The 18,534-nt window shown below is 37.1% G+C and overlaps 2 protein-coding genes across 3 annotated transcripts in view; one reads left to right on the forward strand and one right to left on the reverse strand.

Annotated features, from left to right (window-relative positions):
- The window catches only part of LOC137997647 (peroxisomal membrane protein PEX14-like), a 32,985-nt gene extending 20,305 nt beyond the window's left edge, over positions 1-12,680 (reverse strand). Inside the window, exons 1-12 of one of the 2 annotated variants that reach the window (XM_068843751.1) lie at positions 12,596-12,680; positions 12,456-12,503; positions 12,114-12,198; positions 11,177-11,235; positions 9,700-9,761; positions 8,249-8,348; positions 6,892-6,997; positions 6,576-6,601; positions 6,119-6,181; positions 5,034-5,122; positions 1,756-1,964; positions 135-1,151 (exon numbers count right to left, since the gene is read on the reverse strand). In XM_068843751.1, coding sequence (XP_068699852.1) covers positions 778-1,151; positions 1,756-1,964; positions 5,034-5,122; positions 6,119-6,181; positions 6,576-6,601; positions 6,892-6,997; positions 8,249-8,348; positions 9,700-9,761; positions 11,177-11,235; positions 12,114-12,198; positions 12,456-12,503; positions 12,596-12,613 — 1,239 coding nt within the window. In that variant the 5' untranslated portion in view covers positions 12,614-12,680 and the 3' untranslated portion in view covers positions 135-777. Of the gene's footprint in view, positions 1-134; positions 1,152-1,755; positions 1,965-5,033; positions 5,123-6,118; positions 6,182-6,575; positions 6,602-6,891; positions 6,998-8,248; positions 8,349-9,699; positions 9,762-11,176; positions 11,236-12,113; positions 12,199-12,455; positions 12,504-12,595 lie in introns of those variants that run through there. The other variant, XM_068843752.1, reaches the window with a different exon arrangement.
- Positions 12,681-12,724: 44 nt separating this feature from the next.
- LOC137997648 (nucleolar complex protein 2 homolog) overlaps positions 12,725-18,534 on the forward strand; it is a 50,934-nt gene continuing 45,124 nt past the window's right edge. The window contains exons 1-4 of the mRNA XM_068843753.1: positions 12,725-12,762; positions 12,846-12,971; positions 15,860-16,094; positions 17,942-18,136. Coding sequence (XP_068699854.1) covers positions 12,746-12,762; positions 12,846-12,971; positions 15,860-16,094; positions 17,942-18,136 — 573 coding nt within the window. The 5' untranslated portion in view covers positions 12,725-12,745. The remainder of the gene's footprint in view (positions 12,763-12,845; positions 12,972-15,859; positions 16,095-17,941; positions 18,137-18,534) is intronic.

The raw sequence follows: 18,534 nt of genomic DNA on the forward strand, positions 1-18,534 counted from the left end.
TCCAGTCCAATACTGAGAATACGAATATGGCGTATTGACGATAATCTTACTGCGCAAAAAAAAAAAAAAAAAAAAATTCAAAAAACCAGTGTACGATTTGCGCCGCTCAATACAGTTGACACTTAAAGTTCATTCATTCAAAGAAGAAATTCTCTTTATTTTGTGTCCAGCATCTTTAAACTGTGATTAAATCAGTACTGTAGCAGCTTGGCTTTTGTAGCTGCTTCACCAGATTTGCGCCATTTTAGAACAAACAAGCAACCAAAATCCGCATTGAAAGGCTGTTCGCAGGTTACAAAATTAATTCCCCTCCCTTGACCGATACAATTTCAACCAATTACAAATATCAATACACATTTTACAAAAACTGTTCCTAGAAAATTACATGGCATAATGCATTTCCGATACGTACATTCACCGGACAAACCAATTGGATCCCTGGTTCTGGATAACATTTGTACGTCTCATATGTATTTGGTATACATGATAACAGGATTGATTGTCGTTCTTAGATTGGGTTGTTAATTGGCTTCTGTTTGGTAGAGAATTCCGGCTGGCCGTACAAAGGTAAAGAACAATTTTCATGGAAATGAAAAGTGGAGCGCAATTATCATGAAATGCCGTACTAAGTCCCACTTTGAAAATGACGCCAGGCGGACGACCCATTTGCAAAGATAGCTTTGAGCTCAATGCGACCCTTGGCCCAGCTTCTATCCTGTGGATGCGTTCAGAGTTTTTCGTTGTTCAAAGACATAAAGCGGGCCAGTAACCTCGCTATTAATGAGCATCAACTGCTGAATCATTTACACCTTCCATGGTGGAATCCACAATGGAGTCAGAAGGCAAAGTCATATCCGAAGGAGCCTTGATACATGTTGAGGAAAACGCTATAGACGTATCGTGAAAAGAAGTGTTTCCCGACAACTCGGACATGGACGACAAACTAGTCTCCGAACTCAACACGCTGGAATCGTTTAGCATAGCATCGTTTAGACTTCTTTCGTTGGCTGAAACCACAGTCTTGGGTGTATTCGCTGTGTCTGTTTCACTGCTTGAGGTGCTCCCTCGTTCCGTGTGGTTGTTCTCCGCCTCGTGTATTTCAACATATTCCTCTGCATCTCCGTTATCAGCAGAAGGTTTGGGGAGGTTACCTATACATAAATTAAAGATCAGCTCCAATTCCACACTGAAAGTTCCCACCGGTAATAAAGGAAACCTCCACTCTTTTTAATGAATCACTTTAAGCCGGAGAAAATAACGCAATTTCTGATTGGCTAAGATGCGCGAGATATTTAAGCCACTCATTTCAGCGCTCTCTTGGAGTGTTCCTTCGGGTGCGTCTGAGTGACATGTTGCGAGTTCTTGGCACTTATTAGACAACCCCTTGCAAAGTTTCAAACGCCTTGCCTCAAATGTTTTTCCTACACGACCCCTAAGCACACTAAGATGGCGATCAACAAACAGAAACGACCGAGGATTTTTTTTTTTAAAAGAGAACGTCAGATAACATCTTAACATTCACATTTATCATAAAAAAGGACACATTGTCACATTGACGTTGGGAGCTTTTTCTAGTTAAGATAGATTATCACAGAGCTGCGTCCGCGGTTGGTTGACAAATCCCAATCACGTGCGCCCTTAAAAAGGACAATCAATTCATGCGTTATTGACGTTAAACTTTCTTAAATGAATGTCATGGAATTTAAGTGCAGCAACAATATTTTAATAGTTTAATAAAAGTTCTGATGTCCATACCATTCATACTGGCATACTGTAAAGACACCTTGCTGGCCGATTGTTCATGGCTGTTTGTGTTCGAGAGCTCTGCAGCACCAGTTGTGTCGGAGTCGGTCAGCGAGGATGTCGTGCTAGTTCGTTCCGTTGACGTAACTGTACGTTGCCATGCTGGAATGCTCGGAGGCGCCGCTGGGGTCGAGCCAACCATGGGTGAAGGAAACTGTTTCCTGCAAAAAAAAAAAAAAAAAAAAAAAAAAAAAACATTGTAATCTCGTTCTCATACCGAGGTTATGGTCCCTAGGGTCAGCTCAGAGGAGCTCTGGGGTCAGCTAATGTAGCCCGGGCTCCAATTGGCCCGGTAAATACAAAGAGAATCGGGACGAAGCAAAAGAACACGTTTCATAAGCTTGTTATTGGCAACGGGTGAAAGAACAACTGAAATCAGAGTCCCAGCTTGGATTCTAACTTAGGATCTGCAACGCCTGAGGAGCTACGCAGTTCGCTTATCTTGTCAGTTCTTAGACGACGTGTCAAAAAGTTAGTGTTTCGTCAGTTGTCTTTTCGAACGCCCGCTGCCAAGCACCTAGTTTATCATCTTTTTTCACGGGCTCATTACCCCATTTACTATCACACCTATAGTTACATTAACAACAGGTCTCACGGCGCCTCTCAAAGATACAGTATACGGGGCCCTATGATATAAACGAGTTCACGCTCCTGATTGCATTATGGGTAATCAGGGCAACATGGCGGGAAATTCAAAGGTTTGTATGGAAATTCAACAAGGGAACCCAACGACTGTTTTCTGTTATATATCTGTTCGGAGAAACCAATATTGCCTAGAATTTTCAGATCATTTGTTGTAAAATTTCTTGCTTGCCTGTCTGTCCTAGGATTTTCGAACATCTAAAAAATGGTATAATTGCCCATTTTAAACGGATTTTCACCCTAAAAAGGTCACCTAGAATTTTTTGGAGCCTTTTTTCTGGCTGACATTTTCAAAAAGGTAAGTTTTGATCCCTATAATTTTCGGATCACTAGAATTTCAGCCAGGAAATCCGAACAGATGAAAACTTTTTAGGGGATAAAAACATGCCTATATCTACCGTTGAAATACTAAAATATGTTTAACAAAGCTATATTTAAGTTGTTTAGAACTATATTCTCGTTGGGTGCCCCTGATTCAAAGCAAAATATACTGTACATGACTCTACTTTATAGAATTTCGCCTTCATAAACCAAACAAATAAGTTCATGTTCGCAACTGAGATGAACTAGACTTGGTGTCCGTTCTTTGGAATTCCTATTGCTTTTTTTGTCTCCATATATTCTCTGTAATTTTGTGCCTTTGGAATTACAGGAAATGTATGGCAGCAACTTTTGTTAATAAAATAATTTCTACAATAGCCACTCTCTCCAAATTTATTCTGCCGCCCCTCTGAGTGCATATCTTCTGTTTTGGAAAAAAAAAACCCAAAATTGCATATCATGAATACTTTTCATCGTTTTGAACTTTCTTAAAAACTGTTGAATTTCTCTCCATCTTGCCCTTATTACCCATGATGCAATCAAGAGCGGACCGTTAAAAACAGAAATCCGTGTGTATCCCCCCCCCCCCCCCCCCCCTGACCTCTGCAACTCGAAATCTAAGCCTCGTACAGCGCTAACTGTTTAACTTTTAATGTCGGTTCTGACACCTACCGTGTAATAGTTGTTGACAAACAATATTTACAGGTTTAAGCAACATAGAAGCTCATAAGTACACTGTAGTTATTACATGTACGTCTAAACACTAGTTAAATCCTAGTGTTAGATTTCAACGGTGCTTGGTTTAGAGTTTCAGGGTGCTTTGTTTTTGAGACGACCTGCTGTAATAGCAAGGTTGAGCTCGGGGTCATGTCAGCGTGTCAGGATAAACCAGTGTCGACGATAATGTCGACGACGATGATGATACATGTAAATGATGACGAGGACAATTGATGATGATGATGATGATGATGATGATTATTATTACATTGCTAACATTACATATTACATTACATAAAATTATACTATCTTGCATAACCTATTACAAAGACACGAAACACTCGCTACTTAAAAACTTAAATCCTCTACTCACAACAATTGATAATTGTATGACTACACGTACGTAAATTATTAATTGTTAAGAAAGAGGCCCTCCATAGTTTTCCACTTGCTGTGTAATTTTTCTTGGCGATAATATGACGCAGAATTTTTTTTTGTGTGAATATTGGTGATTATTAAAAACTGGATCATTTGATAATGCAATTCGAGAGTTTTGATTGGCTAAGCCATCATGGGTTATAAGCCATTATACCATGATCTACAAACACGGCAAGCATATGCGTGATTTTTTGGGCCTTTTTATTTTTATTGTAGTCTAGTTTTCTATATTTTGGGGGCCTTCTTAATAAAAAAATTATTCCATTCGCGCTTGTTGGATATGAGATGATTATAGCCAACTTGGCGCTATGCGCCTCGTTGGCTATCTATCATCTCATATCCAACGCGCGCTCATGGAATAATTGTTAAATATTTACCGAGACGTAGTCGAGGTAAATATTCCCCAATATTTACTGAGCCCGAGGCGAATAATTGTTTTAGTGTAATTTTCAGCGGTGAATATCAATAAAGTGCAAAACAACGGGCTAAAACAAGATAAAAAGGCATGAAAAGTGCTTGATTGGCTTAGCAGCCGCACCTCCAAAATGTTATGTTCACCGGGTAGCGCGGTGAATATAACACAGTTAAATTCTTATATTTACCGCTGAAAATTATAATAAAGTATTATAATTATATTTTATATACAGTAGCAAAGTAAGCCGCGGAAATTAGGAATACGGCCTTCCATCTTGCATTTCTAAACAAAAGAGAGGATGACGATGACAAGGACAACAATGATAAATGATGATGAAGATAATTTAATAATACCAACTTTATTCATTCACTTCACTCTAGGGTAGAGAAAAACCGGAGTACCTGGACAAACATCCTCCGAGTTAGATTGAGATCGATTGAAACACATACGACTTCGGGGCCCAGGGTTGAACCAGGGTCGCAGAGGTGGAAGGCACGGTTGATAACCGCCAAGCCACCCTGCCTCCCTAATGATGACGATGACCACAGCAATTGAAATGATTCATTAGCAATCAGAGGTTGATTAATTTGATAACCATAAAAGACAAGTTCAAGTTTCAAAACTAGGCAAGGTAACTCAGAAAATGACAGAACATACCAGTAATTATATGTACATGTAGTAGGTCTAAACCAATCACCTGTTTAAAAGAAGGCCTTTAAGTGAGAGTATTTCGCCCTTCAAATCTCCAACCGTGTAACTTTCAGATGGCAACAAGGCGACCTTTGACTAAAGAACACAATGACACAAAAAGCAATATTAATCCTCACAAGTGAGAGTGAGTGGGAGTGAAGCTATTAGTCTCTCCCCTCGGGGATTTTCAGGACTAATTTACAATTTTTTTCGGGGGACTTTAGCCAGACTGCTTATTACACAGTTTACAATTTTATTTTAGGAAGTGAAAGATGCCCCCGTCCAGATAAGGTCAGACCACAACACCGGGGATTACTGTTATCGAATAGTGAGTGGGTTCTTTAACGTGCCATACCATTTAATTTCCAACAAGGGTTATGAGACGGGACCTCCGGTTTACATGTACAGTCCTTATCCGAAAAGACTTGAAAGTCTAACCATTTGCAGATGTAATTGCAAAGGCAGCACATTGTCCTCAGTTATTTTAAGACCGTGAGTGTTGGTCTGGCCAGAGTTGAACTCACGACCTTCCGCATGACAGCCCAATTCTCAACCAACTGAGCCACCAGTGTGGGGTAACCAGTGATCAATGGACCTAATCGGCTAACTCAATGTTGTACCCAATTCAAATCTCCTGGGATTATGATTCTTTGGGTGTTGTATTTGCATGATGAAGTAGCATTCATATTTAAATTGTAAATGATGTTGAAATACATGACGTACCAGGAACAAAGCGTTTTATTCCCAAAGGGTTTGAATTGGGTCCAACATTGAGTTAGCCGAATTGGAGTGACAGGTCTATTGAAAGTGGCAAAAATTATTTCCCCATTTTTGCTTACTGGTCATTTTGCCTTTTTCAGATTCTAGCACTCAGTCATTTTTAAATTATTTAACCAACAACAACGGCAAAATAATTTAACTCAGTCTTCTTTGGCTGAAGATGCCTTGCAGCTACCTGTAACTGCAACATTGCCATCTGTAATTTTTGTTGCTATCACTTGATATCTTAGACATTATAACATTTACAATACCAATGAAAGATGGAACCATAAAAATATTACTATGTTACAACGTGACAAAGCATAACAATACCTGAGTAGAAGCCAGATCAAGAGCTAAGCTTTGAAGTTTGGTTTGCTGTTGTTCTAATAACCCCTACAAAATAAATAAAAGAGTTACAGGGTACCGGTAACTACTTTTGAACGTGTGCATAATGTCTCGCACATAGTCATCATGCTCTTCTATTTTTACTTTAAAATAGTAACAATGCCACCCGAACGTTAAGAAAAATCTAGATGTTACCACGTTTCTTAAACTTTTATAAGTAATCTGCATCTGTAATTGTCAAATTTCAACTAACATTTCTCTGCTGATATAACACCTAATACGGTGAAACTTTGCAGGGTTACTAAAGTAAAGGAGCTCTTTCTATTTCTGGTATCAATTTTTCGTTCAGTTCAATTTTAACTCATTCAAATCTGTTGCCACCATTTTGGAGAAGGGTCTATTAAACCACTCTTTTTTCAGCTTTTGCACAAGGATTGCTTACCTGAACGGAGTCCAAGGTCTTTTGAACTAACAAAAAACAAAAACACAGGGATGTTCAAATGAAGAAAAAAAATACTAAAAGACTCTTCTTGAACACTATATTATTATTGTACTTCCCATTGTTTTCTGTGCTAAATCCATTGTTATATTTATTCGTTCTATTGTTCTTTTGGCCAATCCTGAAGCCCGTTCAATGAGGTACGACACAACCCCTAGGTTTTGGGTCTAATTGTCGTGAAACTATTTTTTTGCATCCATTTTTTGTTCTTGAGTGTTTTTTGTCATCACACTCAATGAAAACATGATTTTTAAATCACCAGAATCTGTGACATTTTCTTTGAGTTCTTTCACAGTTGTTTCTATTGCCTCCAATTTTTCTTCCTCTGCACTCTTCTTGTGATAAAAATAGGGTAGTATAAATGCCTGAAATAGAGAAAGACTGATTTTATTAAACAAAATTAATAACCTGGATCCAATGTGGTGAAAAAGGCTGTCTGAAAAAATCTCAAAAACAAGCAAAAATTTGCGATAGGAAAGAACAACGTTTCAGTGACATTGTGACACCATTTTCAAAATTGATGGTGTCATGATGTCACCAAAACATTGTTCTTTCCTATCGCAAAACTTTGGTTGTTTTTGAGATCTTTTCAGACAGGCTTTTTCACTACGTTGGATAATTTTTTACTTGTTTATACCTTACAAAACCATTGCTTGAAAGATCTCAGAATGCTTTTGCAAGTAGATCATTTGGCATAAAATAAATACACCTAATGAATCGCTTAGCATATTATTAAAGCACAGATGTTTTGCAAGTTGTGTAGTATTTTTCTGAACCCTGAAGGGGCAAGGAAAAATAAGAGCACTGCATGAGAAAAATGTCCGCATCTATTACATGTTAAACCTTTCAGTAAGGGATTTATTATTCCACTATTATGCCATTTTCTAGAATTTTTGGCTTCTTCCTGCATTGACTGAGAATTGTAACGATTGCATAATAAGGAGCATGCGAATGGCGAAAACAACACAAACGAAACCATTCAAATGTCCTTTATTTGATTGGATAAACTAAATGATGAGTGACAACCTAGATTCTTGGGCTTTGCATTGCGTTGAAAACAGTAATATTGTTTTTACCATATTTGGTCAACGGAATAATTTATGCGAAAACTCCAGTTCTGTCCATATTTGCTCTGATCTAAAGCAGTCAAACCAGGACACTACAGTGTATTATTGTCTCATATTTTGTACATTCTCTGGACCAAACATGGTAGAATGGCATAATTGTGCATTCCAACAATGTTAAGTGAAGTTATTTTGACTGTAAACTCATTTAGTTCATAAACTAAAGACAATATCATTTATATTACATGTATCTGGCACCAACAAGCTAAAGTGCATAATCGGTTCCATGACATGAAATTAAATTTTTTATATAACTTGTTAATTTGGAATCTCTGACTAAATAAATATCTTTTCCTTAGGGAAATAATAATAATTATTAGAATAACTGAAAATCAGTGAGAGTTCTTTTAACAAAGTAATAATAATATTGAACTTCACTGGGCGTCAACTGCAGAAGAGAAGAACTATATAATAGATCACTCACACTCATTAAAGAGAACAATAACATTAATTATTTACTGAGATGTTTTTATAATACACACTTGGGTATACCTTGAAAAGATGGGCTATTGTGTATCCAATTCCTCCACCCAAGACGGCAGCTACCATATAACCTCTCCATGGAACTGGAGGTGGTGCTGTTGGTACAATACTAATAAAAACAGCATTTATCGTGACTTCCTGTACTACAGAATCATAATAATAATAATAATAATAATAATAATAATGATGATGATGATGATGATGTTATTATTATTATTATTATTATTATTATTATTACTGTAGTGATGAGTTTGTATGAAGGTGCAAAGATGAGAGTCAGAGTTGGGCTAGAGTTACAAGTCCGAGGGGTTTGAGGTGAAAGTTGGTGTGCACCAGGGATTCGTGTTGTTGCCCTTGCTTTTTGCGATCGCGGTTGACGTGGTTACGGAGAGTGTGAGAAATGGTTTGATGAGTGAGATGATGGAGGGACCGAGGGAGAAGTCCTGTATTAGAGAGCAAGAGGCTGAAGGTGAACCTCAGGAAGACAAAAGTGGTAGTGAGTGGGGTAGAAGGTGAAGTGTCTGTGAGCAAGGTACATGTAGATCCATGTGGTGTTTGTGGGAAGCAAGTAATGGCAAATTCAGTGCTATGTGTGAAATGTGGGAAATGGATCCATGGAAGATGCGTGAAAGTAAAGAGGGCGACCTCGAGATTGGGGAGAGATTTTTTGTGTGGAAGATGCAAGAAGCAAGCTGATGGAATGGCTCGAGCTCAGCGAATTTGGAGAGTTGCTGAACTCAAAAAGGTTCTCGCTGAAGGTGAAAGGAATGGTTTATTGGAGTTGTGTAAGAGTGGTGATGTTATATGGGAGTGAGACATGGTGTCTGAGGGAAAATGAGATAGCAATTTTGAGAAGGACTGAGAGAGCAATGGTCAGAGAGCAATGTGTGGTACAAAATTGATGGAGAAAAAGAGGACAGAGGACCTGATGGAGATGTTGGGATTGAAGGAAACAGTGGTTCAGTTGGCAAAGGCAAATGGATTGAGATGGTATGGGCATGTGTTGAGGAGGGATGATGGGCATGTTCTGAGAAAAGCGTTGGAGTTCGAAGTGAAGGGCAAGAGGAAGCAAGGACGACCAAAGACGCAACTGGAGAAGGAGAGCAAGAGCACTGGTTTGGAGAAAAAGGATGCCATGAATCGAGCGAGATGGAGAGTGGGAGTTAAAAAGATTGCTGACAAAGTGGGGTAAATCCGGCCACAACCGTTTACGGGGATAAACCAGGATCAAAATTGGATTGATTGATTGATTGATTATTACTGTAGTGGCTCAGCCTATCAATGGATACAGTAAATGTATATTGAAATGGCTTATTAATAAAAGAATCTTCCAACACGTCCAAGGAAATGAGACATTATTTTGCTTACAGCCATGTACAAAATCAGGATCTCTTAAAACACTATAGTTAAAATCCAGGAGACTAACTTCTCTAGAGGTAATCATTTTGCACCATACCAACCTTGAAGCTGGAGCAGTTGCAGTCCCCAGAGGATGAACAGGGGATATGGGAGCTACAGGATGCTAAAAAGAAGCAAATTCTGAATGAATACACCTTGATTATTGAATGGTTTAGCATATAATACAAGCGGATATTTTGTGAGTTGTGTCTTATTTCGTACCATTTTTCGGAGCCCTGTAGGAGTGAGAAAAAAAATATTACTAATACAAGCAACAAGCAAAAATTATGTCTGCATGTCTTATATCATAATGTTTGACTTTCCAATAAGGGATTTATTATTCCAGTATTACACCATTTTCTAGTATTTTGGCTTCTTCCTGCATTGACTGAAAATCACATCGATTTCATAATAAGGTGTGTCAAAATGACGAACACAAAACAGGCAAAACCATGATACAAATTATCGTTCTTTATTTGATTTCCAGGATAAACGAAATGATGAGTGAAAAGTGATCACAAGCTAAATTCTCAGGCTTTGCATTGTGTTCAAAAAAATTTCTTTAATTGAAAACTGTGATCAAGGAAAAAAGGCCCTTTTTGCTCTGGCTGCCGTTGCATCCATATTTGCTCTGTTTTAAACCAGAGGAACCAGGACACCACTAACAATACTATAACAGTGTTACATTAATTACCGTCTCATACTTTGTGCATTCTCTTGACCAAATATGGTAAAATGAAGTAGAAGTGGAATAATAAACTAGAGTAATAATTATGGGCATACTCAAATCAAAACTCTCTCGATGCTCTTGTTGGTCTTGTGCTAGCTAAACTCGTCGTTCAGTTGAACTTCTTTAAATTATAATAAATTATTATCTGTACATGGACCCTTTAAGACATGGATTTTGCTGATGTTGTTGTTGATCAATAAAGACTATACTGACATTTAGAGATTTTGGTGCACGACTTTGCAAAAGACCCCTTTTAGGCGTGCAGCAACAAAAGAATAGGGACAAGAGACCCACTGTCCAATCTCTGGAAGAATATTGCTGCTTGCCTAACATCAGTTTCATCATCCAAGACGGAAGCACACATGTAGCATACTGTACACCGTAATTCTTCGACTGATCACCAAAATGCACCAACAACAGTCTGCTCGTGGAGCTTTGGTTGTACATGTGGCTACCTGGATTTCTCAAAAGCTGAACAGTATCCACTGGATCAATCCCTATACAGTACTGAGACAACCACTATCCAAACCATTTGAGAAACATTAGATGCAAGTTAAACAAAAGTTCAACAAAGTCAACAGACACAAGCTTAAAAAGAACTTCAAGTCAACTGTCATTCTCGAAAGTGTAAGCTCAAAATGGAACATTGCAGTTATGTGTACACTGCTTGTTAATGATGTTAAAAAAAACAAAACAAAAATGATTCTCAATTACTGGAAAGGTATATACGTTAAAAAGTCACTAACAGTTTATTTGCAACTTAGAAAACAGAATGTAATAAAATTAATTTATTTGTGGTCATTAATTACCTCATCAAGAGGTGTTCCTGATAATCTTATGGCCTCCTCAATCTCATCTTTCTTTAAGCCTGTATGTTGCCAGAAAGAAAGCGCTCATCTTTAAATATTATTATATAACTGTTCTGTTGCAGGTAACTTCTTTTTTGCAGTCAAACCAGGTCAAGCATGCCCCTCAATGTTATTTTCATCAAAGCAACAGTTTCAAAATTTTATCAGTTACCCATTTTAAAAGATAATAAAATCAAATCAAATCACTATTTAGTTGCCAGTGACCACTGGGCAATACATATGGCGATGCATCCCAAAGTCTCTTCTTGCCAAAATTAATGTTGGAGAGTTAGAGCTCTTGATTGATCTCTGCACATAACTACAACATCAACTACCTTAATAGGCCACTTTCGATATATATTAAAATTCAGCTTGAAAGAGAGGTTTAGAGGACAAAGACAAAAGAAAGTGGATGATATGCTAATATCTTTCACAGTTATTGCAACTTGTTTCTATTGTTTTGTCCTCTCTGCCTCACTATCAAGCTGAGTGTTGATATTTCAAAAATGGCCTATTGATAAATATAAATATGGACGAAACACCTTCTGGACTTTTGTCCCAAAATGATCATATCATACATGTAGCAAGATTTAATATAAGAACTATAAAAGAATATACTAGAGGTTCTTGAACAAATAATATTATTTGGATAATCATAGATTTGGTAAACAAGATATTTTGCACAGAGGCACAAATTAAAGTAGGAATTCAGAAGATGAAAGAAATCTTTGACACTGTTTCATGACCTTTGATACTTTTCTTTACAAATTCGGCTTTACAAAGGTGCATGTACAGTACATGGCAAATTAAGAATTGATCGTTTACAAAAGCTCAAATAACCAACTAACTAGTATGCGGTTTTCCCTCTTGGCCCTGAATTCTATCCTATTAGGCTTACCTTTCTTTTCGAGGAATACTTTTTTCCGAGATAAAGGCGTTTGTACAACTTTTGGATTTTGCAAAAATCTCACAGCAGTGTCGATCTAGCAAAACATAATACACACATACTTTATTGAACCTCCCCAAAAGGGGCTTTTCAGGAACAATAATCGCACCAAAGAATCGAAATTGCTTACAAGGTCACACCACCATCCTGTAAAGAGTATATGAAACAGTTGGCGTATCTTTGGAATGGCATTTACGTGAAATGCGGCTTCAGGTTTCCACCAGCATAAATTGGCTAGGACATGTAACTTACATGATTTGCGTCAAACGAACTTTGGCATTTTTTTCCACTCACCCTTTTTTGGCGTAATTGCTTTTCTTCTTCCATAGCAGCTTCATCGAGCTTTTAAGAGAAATATCAGAGGTTTAGTAGTAGAATCAACGCGGTGAACAAAGGCAAAAATAAGAGGATCAACATGTATGTATGTAAGTCACCTCTTCTTTAGACGCCATATTGATTTTTCGAAGGAACAATTGGATAATTTGGTCAAAGGTTGACCAATCAAAACACTTGTCAACACTTGTGACTGAGACTATCTGCAATTTTGATGAACAGCGGTATTTGCACGTGGTTAACTTTTCAAGATGGCGGACATCAAAAGGTAAATCGTAGGGATTTATTTCGATACTTTTCCCTTTATTTCAAGACAAAATCGCAACTGGATCAATTTTTTTATGTCCCCAGACGATTGTGTGATATGGATGCTGACGAATTTATGATGCATGGTTTCAATTCGGACGTAAGTGAATCTGGCGAGGAAGACGAAAATACTAGCGAAAACGTTGCAAGTGATTTTCAACAGCGCGAAAAGTGAGTGTTTTAGTCGTCGTTTGTTTCATTAATTGTACCTGCGCCAGACAATATTAACTGCTTTCCTATTTAGAGTTTAACATTCTTGCATTTGGAAACTTCTTTTTCTTTTATGTGATGCTTTTTTACATCGTAACATTTTCCTAGAGAAGCGCGCAGGTATTTCATGACGCCTTTAAAGCTCAAGAGCTAGCTATACTGTAATACTCTTTGGTTGCGCGCCCTGATATCCTAGAGTTTACATAGCATTTTGTCCAGTTTCTCTTAAGACTTTCATTGGTCCGAAGGGAAAAGTAATAAAGACAATGCTTATGCAAAAATTTGGACCTTGGGCAAACAGAGAATATTATAGTATTTTTGAAAGTGGCCTATTTTCGGATGCATTTGTACTAAATTGGACTCACCTGCATTAAATAAATCATGGGTATTATTGTGTAGATATGTGAGGGAAGTCCTCTTTTCATCTGATAGTTTAATTATTCTCCTTAATCTCCATAGTCTACGTGTACTTATTGTACATGACTGTACAGTAAGTTATGTCGCGATTTAATATTAGTAGTAACTGTATAATAACGGTAATACCTGTAATGATGATGATAAAAATAATGATAATTATTTTTATTTTTATTATCATTATTATTATTATTATTATTATTATTATTATTATTATTATTATTATTATTATTATTATAATAAGCCAGTGTTCTCTTTAAAGGGGTACTCTGACGAAAAAAAAATGATTTTTTTTAAAGTCTCAAATTCTCGAGGAAATGCTGCCAAAATGTTGTATACACTTTTCACATAATGAATTTAACTAACTTTCACCAACATTTGAAGGTTATTACCTCAAAATACTTGTTTTTCATAGCATCCTCCATTTTTTGGTATGTTGCCAGCATACTTATTCGCCTGGAGTGAGGACTGATGACGTCACTTACTCAACATAAAGCTCGCTGCTACTTGAGTAAACAATGGAAAACCTGAAAGCCAAGCTTCGTGTTCTATCGATCATGATTTATCAACTTCGGAGTTATTGTTTGTCTGACTGTCTAACGCCATTTTGAGTCACTTACTCTACATGTGATTATGAAGATTTAGACTCGTGGCTACTGAAGAAAAAGCAGCCCCATATCGACGGGAAAGAGCTCAAGAGGAAGAACAAAGAGGAAATGCTTGAAAATCACTCGAATTGAGTGAGATTACGCTTTTTACCCATTGTTTTTTTCATTTGAGAAAATTCAAATTTCTCGTCATTTTTCCTAGGTCAAAGGTACAGGTATGTGTTGTTCTTTGGACGCGGTAACAAAGGTAGAGAAACGCTTCTGCTGTAGCGAAATTGATCGGTGCCAGGGGAAGCTGGAAGCAGTTACTAATTATTGATGGAGAACTACCACCGATCTGCCTGGGTTTCAATCTTGTTGTCTAAACGAGTGGGTGTGAGGAATAGCCGCCATAGGATCAACCCTTTGACGTCCAAACCAGCCGAAACCGGCCAGACTTAGTATTTTACTCTGTCTAACGCCAGACGATTGGAAACCCCTGGGAGTCAATGGGTTAATTGCTCACTGAAAAACTACAATTTATGTCCCCATTAAGACACCAAAAGAAAGTGAATTACGATAATTTTTACAAATGTAAAACGTTAATCAATTGTAACTATAAATTATATAAATGTAATGATAAATTAAGAAAGTTATTTGATAAGAATTTTTAAAAACAATAATAAAGCTTATGTAAACACTAAAATTAATTACAATAATATTAAGATACACTTTAAATTATTCAAAATCAGATCATTTTAATATATACATGTATGAGCTGTAAAAGGACATGCTATCAGCAATGATACACACATCAATGTAGGAGCAAGGCCTAACTGTGAAGTCTCAGTAATTGCTGTGTAATACCCCATGAAGATCCAGACAAGACGAATAAACTGTCGGTATGAAACTGATCATAGAAATCTATTCAGGAGCTAAGAAAATTATTGCCATAATCATTCTTTTTGGCCATGTTATAAAATACGTGAAAGTAATTCCTGACAAGGAAAATTGAAAAGTGCAATCCAAATTAAGCTTATTATACAGCACTTTAATACTGAGACTTTGCAGTTTGGCCTTGCTCATACATTGATGTGTATCACTTGTTATGTCGGCTTCTTAATCCTACGGCGGCTATTTTTAAAACCCACTCGTCTATACAACATGCACCGATCAATTTCACAAGTAACAGCAGAAGCATTCCTTAGCCTTTCATTGGCCTTTGTTACCGCGTCCGAAGAACAACACGTACATTTGTACTTAGAAATTTGAATTTTTACAAGTGAAGGGAACAATGGTAAACAGACAAATCATGACTCCAACATTCGGATTAGATGTACCATCTAATCTCACTTCGAAACGGTCTTGATGCATTTCCTCTTCTTCTTCCTCTTGAGCTCTTTCCCTTTGATATGCGGCTGCTTTTTCCCTAGTAGTCATGAGTCTAAATCTTCGTAACCACAGGTAAGTGACTCAGAATGTTTTTCGAAGTCTAACCATAACTCAGAAGTCGATAAATCATGATCGATAGAAGATAAAGCTTCGCTTTCAGACAGGTTTTCGAATTCCATTGTTTACTCAAGTAGCAGTGATCTTTATGTTGAGTAAGTGACATCATCAGTCCTCGCTCCAGCCTTTCTCGAATAAGTATGCTGGCGACATCCCAAAAATGGCAGATTCTATGAAAAACAAGTATTTCAATGTACCCCTTTAATGAATTAGTCAATAATGTTAATTAATGTACAAAACTCATTGTTCTTTCTCTTTCTTGATTCTGTGCATGTACAGCATTCCGATTGGCTTTAAATAATGTGCCTACAGCATTCTTTGTTCTTTTTTTTTAATTAGCAAATCAAAAAGTGCAGATCACAAGAATCAACTTGCGAGATTGCAAGAGAAGGATCCAGGATTTTACAAGTTCTTGAAAGAAAACGACAAGGAATTGTTGGATTTTAACGACTCTGACACTGGCTCTGAGATGGACGATGATAATGGCGATGATGATGAGGACGATGATGATGACAACAATAACAAAATAAACAAGAAGGATAGGAAGAAAGTTACAAGTAAAAAGGACAAAAAAGTATGGATATGAATTGCTCATTAACCATTAAATTATTATTCGCTCCATGTGTACTACTTGCAAAACAAATAGCTGCGACATAACGTCCGTTGGGTGCACAAGCATTGATTTTGTATGAGGGGGAATATGAACTAGTTTTCTAATTCAATATGGTGGACCATATGACGCTCTCTCATTGGTTCATTTATATTCTGTCACAGCGACTTGTTGCCGGAAGTGTACACAAGGTACATGTACAACAACCCTGCCTTTACTAATTAATTTTTGTCGCTGTGATCTGTTGCACGAGTTAAAACTGGTTTGAATTCGTGCAACTACAGTAATAGCAGCAACAAAAATTAATTCTGCTGCAGCGTCAATGATTTTCACAAAATTAACCATGTCACAGGAGGTTAATTGTTGTGGCGACTTGTCCCTGCAATGTGTTGCAGTGACTTATTGCCTAGTGTGTCCCAGCCTTAATGCTTCCAGCAGGAGGGACAAGTCACCTTTGACAGAAAAATTTATCATTCTCTCTGACAAGACTTTAGTAAGGGATATATCAAGTTTCCTATTTCTTTTTGAAGGTTTTACCCCTTGCAAAAAATTAATTGTAACAATAGCATGTGCCCAAGAATGACATTCTGATTGCACCAGTTCCTTACTACACTCTACCTGTAGACTGTATCAACTCAATGCTACAATGTAGATTGTTTGCCACCCAAAAACATCACTTGAGCCAAAATTCGATGCAAACTTAAAAAAAGTCATGTGTTCTCATAACGCCAGATTTTCTGTCACTCGCTATTGAGTAATATGGCATGCAATGAGCATGCAAGGAAATCATAGCATGAAAGGATAAAAAAAACAACAACAATTCACCTGTCTTAAATTCACTCTGAAAGAGAAGTGAGAATCAGAATAAATTATTATTGTAAGTGCAAGATTATGAAAGGTTGATTGGCCAGAGTTAGTGCAATGGTGAGCAACTCTCACAGATCCTGATGAGCGACACTAGTACAGTTATGGTGGCCCACAGTTATTACCGTGATGTACTTACAGTCATGTACCAATAATTATTACTGTTGAGTCTGAAGAACTGCACTGTAGGTTTTTAAGAGTTAATTCCTACTTCCAGCAATTGGGTTAATGTCAATTACATGTATTCCATGAGCGCGTGTTGGATACGAGTTGGTAAATAGCCAATGAGGTGTGTAGCGCGGAGTTGGCTAATAACCTTTCTCATATCCAACAAGCATGAATGGAATAAAAAATTAATTGTTTTATTAAATTCCTCAAACTCCAAAAGTTTAGAAAGTATGAAATATGAGCGAAAAACGCGAGCAAATCCGAGCGAAATCGTAAATGAGAACTGATGCAATGTTGTGTAAGACCTCTTGGTCACACAGATGCAGGCTCATCACAAAAACATTTCTTACCTTTTAGGGTACTCCTAAACGTCGGAATTATCTTATCCAGACTTCCCACAAAAACGTTTTTTTTGTGCTTTATTCAGAGAGAAATTTCGTTTTTGGGTGAAAAAACTTTTAGCTTAGCAACGCTTAGCACAATTGTGTACCATATGAGGTCAAACTAAGGTATATGAGGTGATAGCGGAGATTGAGTGAACCAATCAGAGCACGAAAAGTTAATAAAATAATATATCTCCTCATCATCTTTTCTATATCACAGTATTATTATTTTTTCTGCAATCATCATTAGTGATTGGATTCAAGAAAAAGGAGGGGACATTAATTTTTATCATATAATTATGATAGCATTATTAATACCCTGGAATGTACATTAAATATTTTGTATGCAATGTCATGTAAGACATCAAGAATTTCTTTCCTCCTTCACGACTTTAGGTTTCGTCAAATGCAGTTAAAAAAGGAGAGGGTATTGACGAAGATCAACTTGACGGTGATGATTATGGTGATGATTATAGTGATGATAGTAGCAGAAATAAGGATCTATTTGATGAAGACAGTACACGTAAGCACAAAAAAGACGGCAAACAGGTCACGCTACAAATGATTAAAGAATGGAGAACAGGACTTGAGGTACTCCATAGTGATGATGATGATGGTTATTATTATTATTTACATGTATGTTTAAACTTATTATTTATATTATCATTGGACTTTGGTTACACAAGTTTTGCTCGTTTTTTTTTGCTCGGCAGAATTGGTGTGGCCACAAGAATGGCTACCTCTAGGGTCACACGCTGTTGTTCCAAATGGGCCGACTCCTAGTGAAATTCGACTCTTTTTTTTTAGATATTTTCAAACTTTTGGGACTGCAAGAAGTCCATTATGAGTACTACTTTTAATATTGCTGTTGGTTGAAAGAATAATATTGCAACATCTGAAAAAATGACATCTGGTTTAAAAGTCCTAGCAGTGGTCTTTTAGATCAGAATACTGCTAATTTGCACTCAGTCACACTATATTATAGACCT

The sequence above is a fragment of the Montipora foliosa genome, chromosome 3 (assembly GCF_036669935.1).
Source record: "Montipora foliosa isolate CH-2021 chromosome 3, ASM3666993v2, whole genome shotgun sequence".
Taxonomy (NCBI): Eukaryota; Metazoa; Cnidaria; class Anthozoa; order Scleractinia; family Acroporidae; genus Montipora; species Montipora foliosa.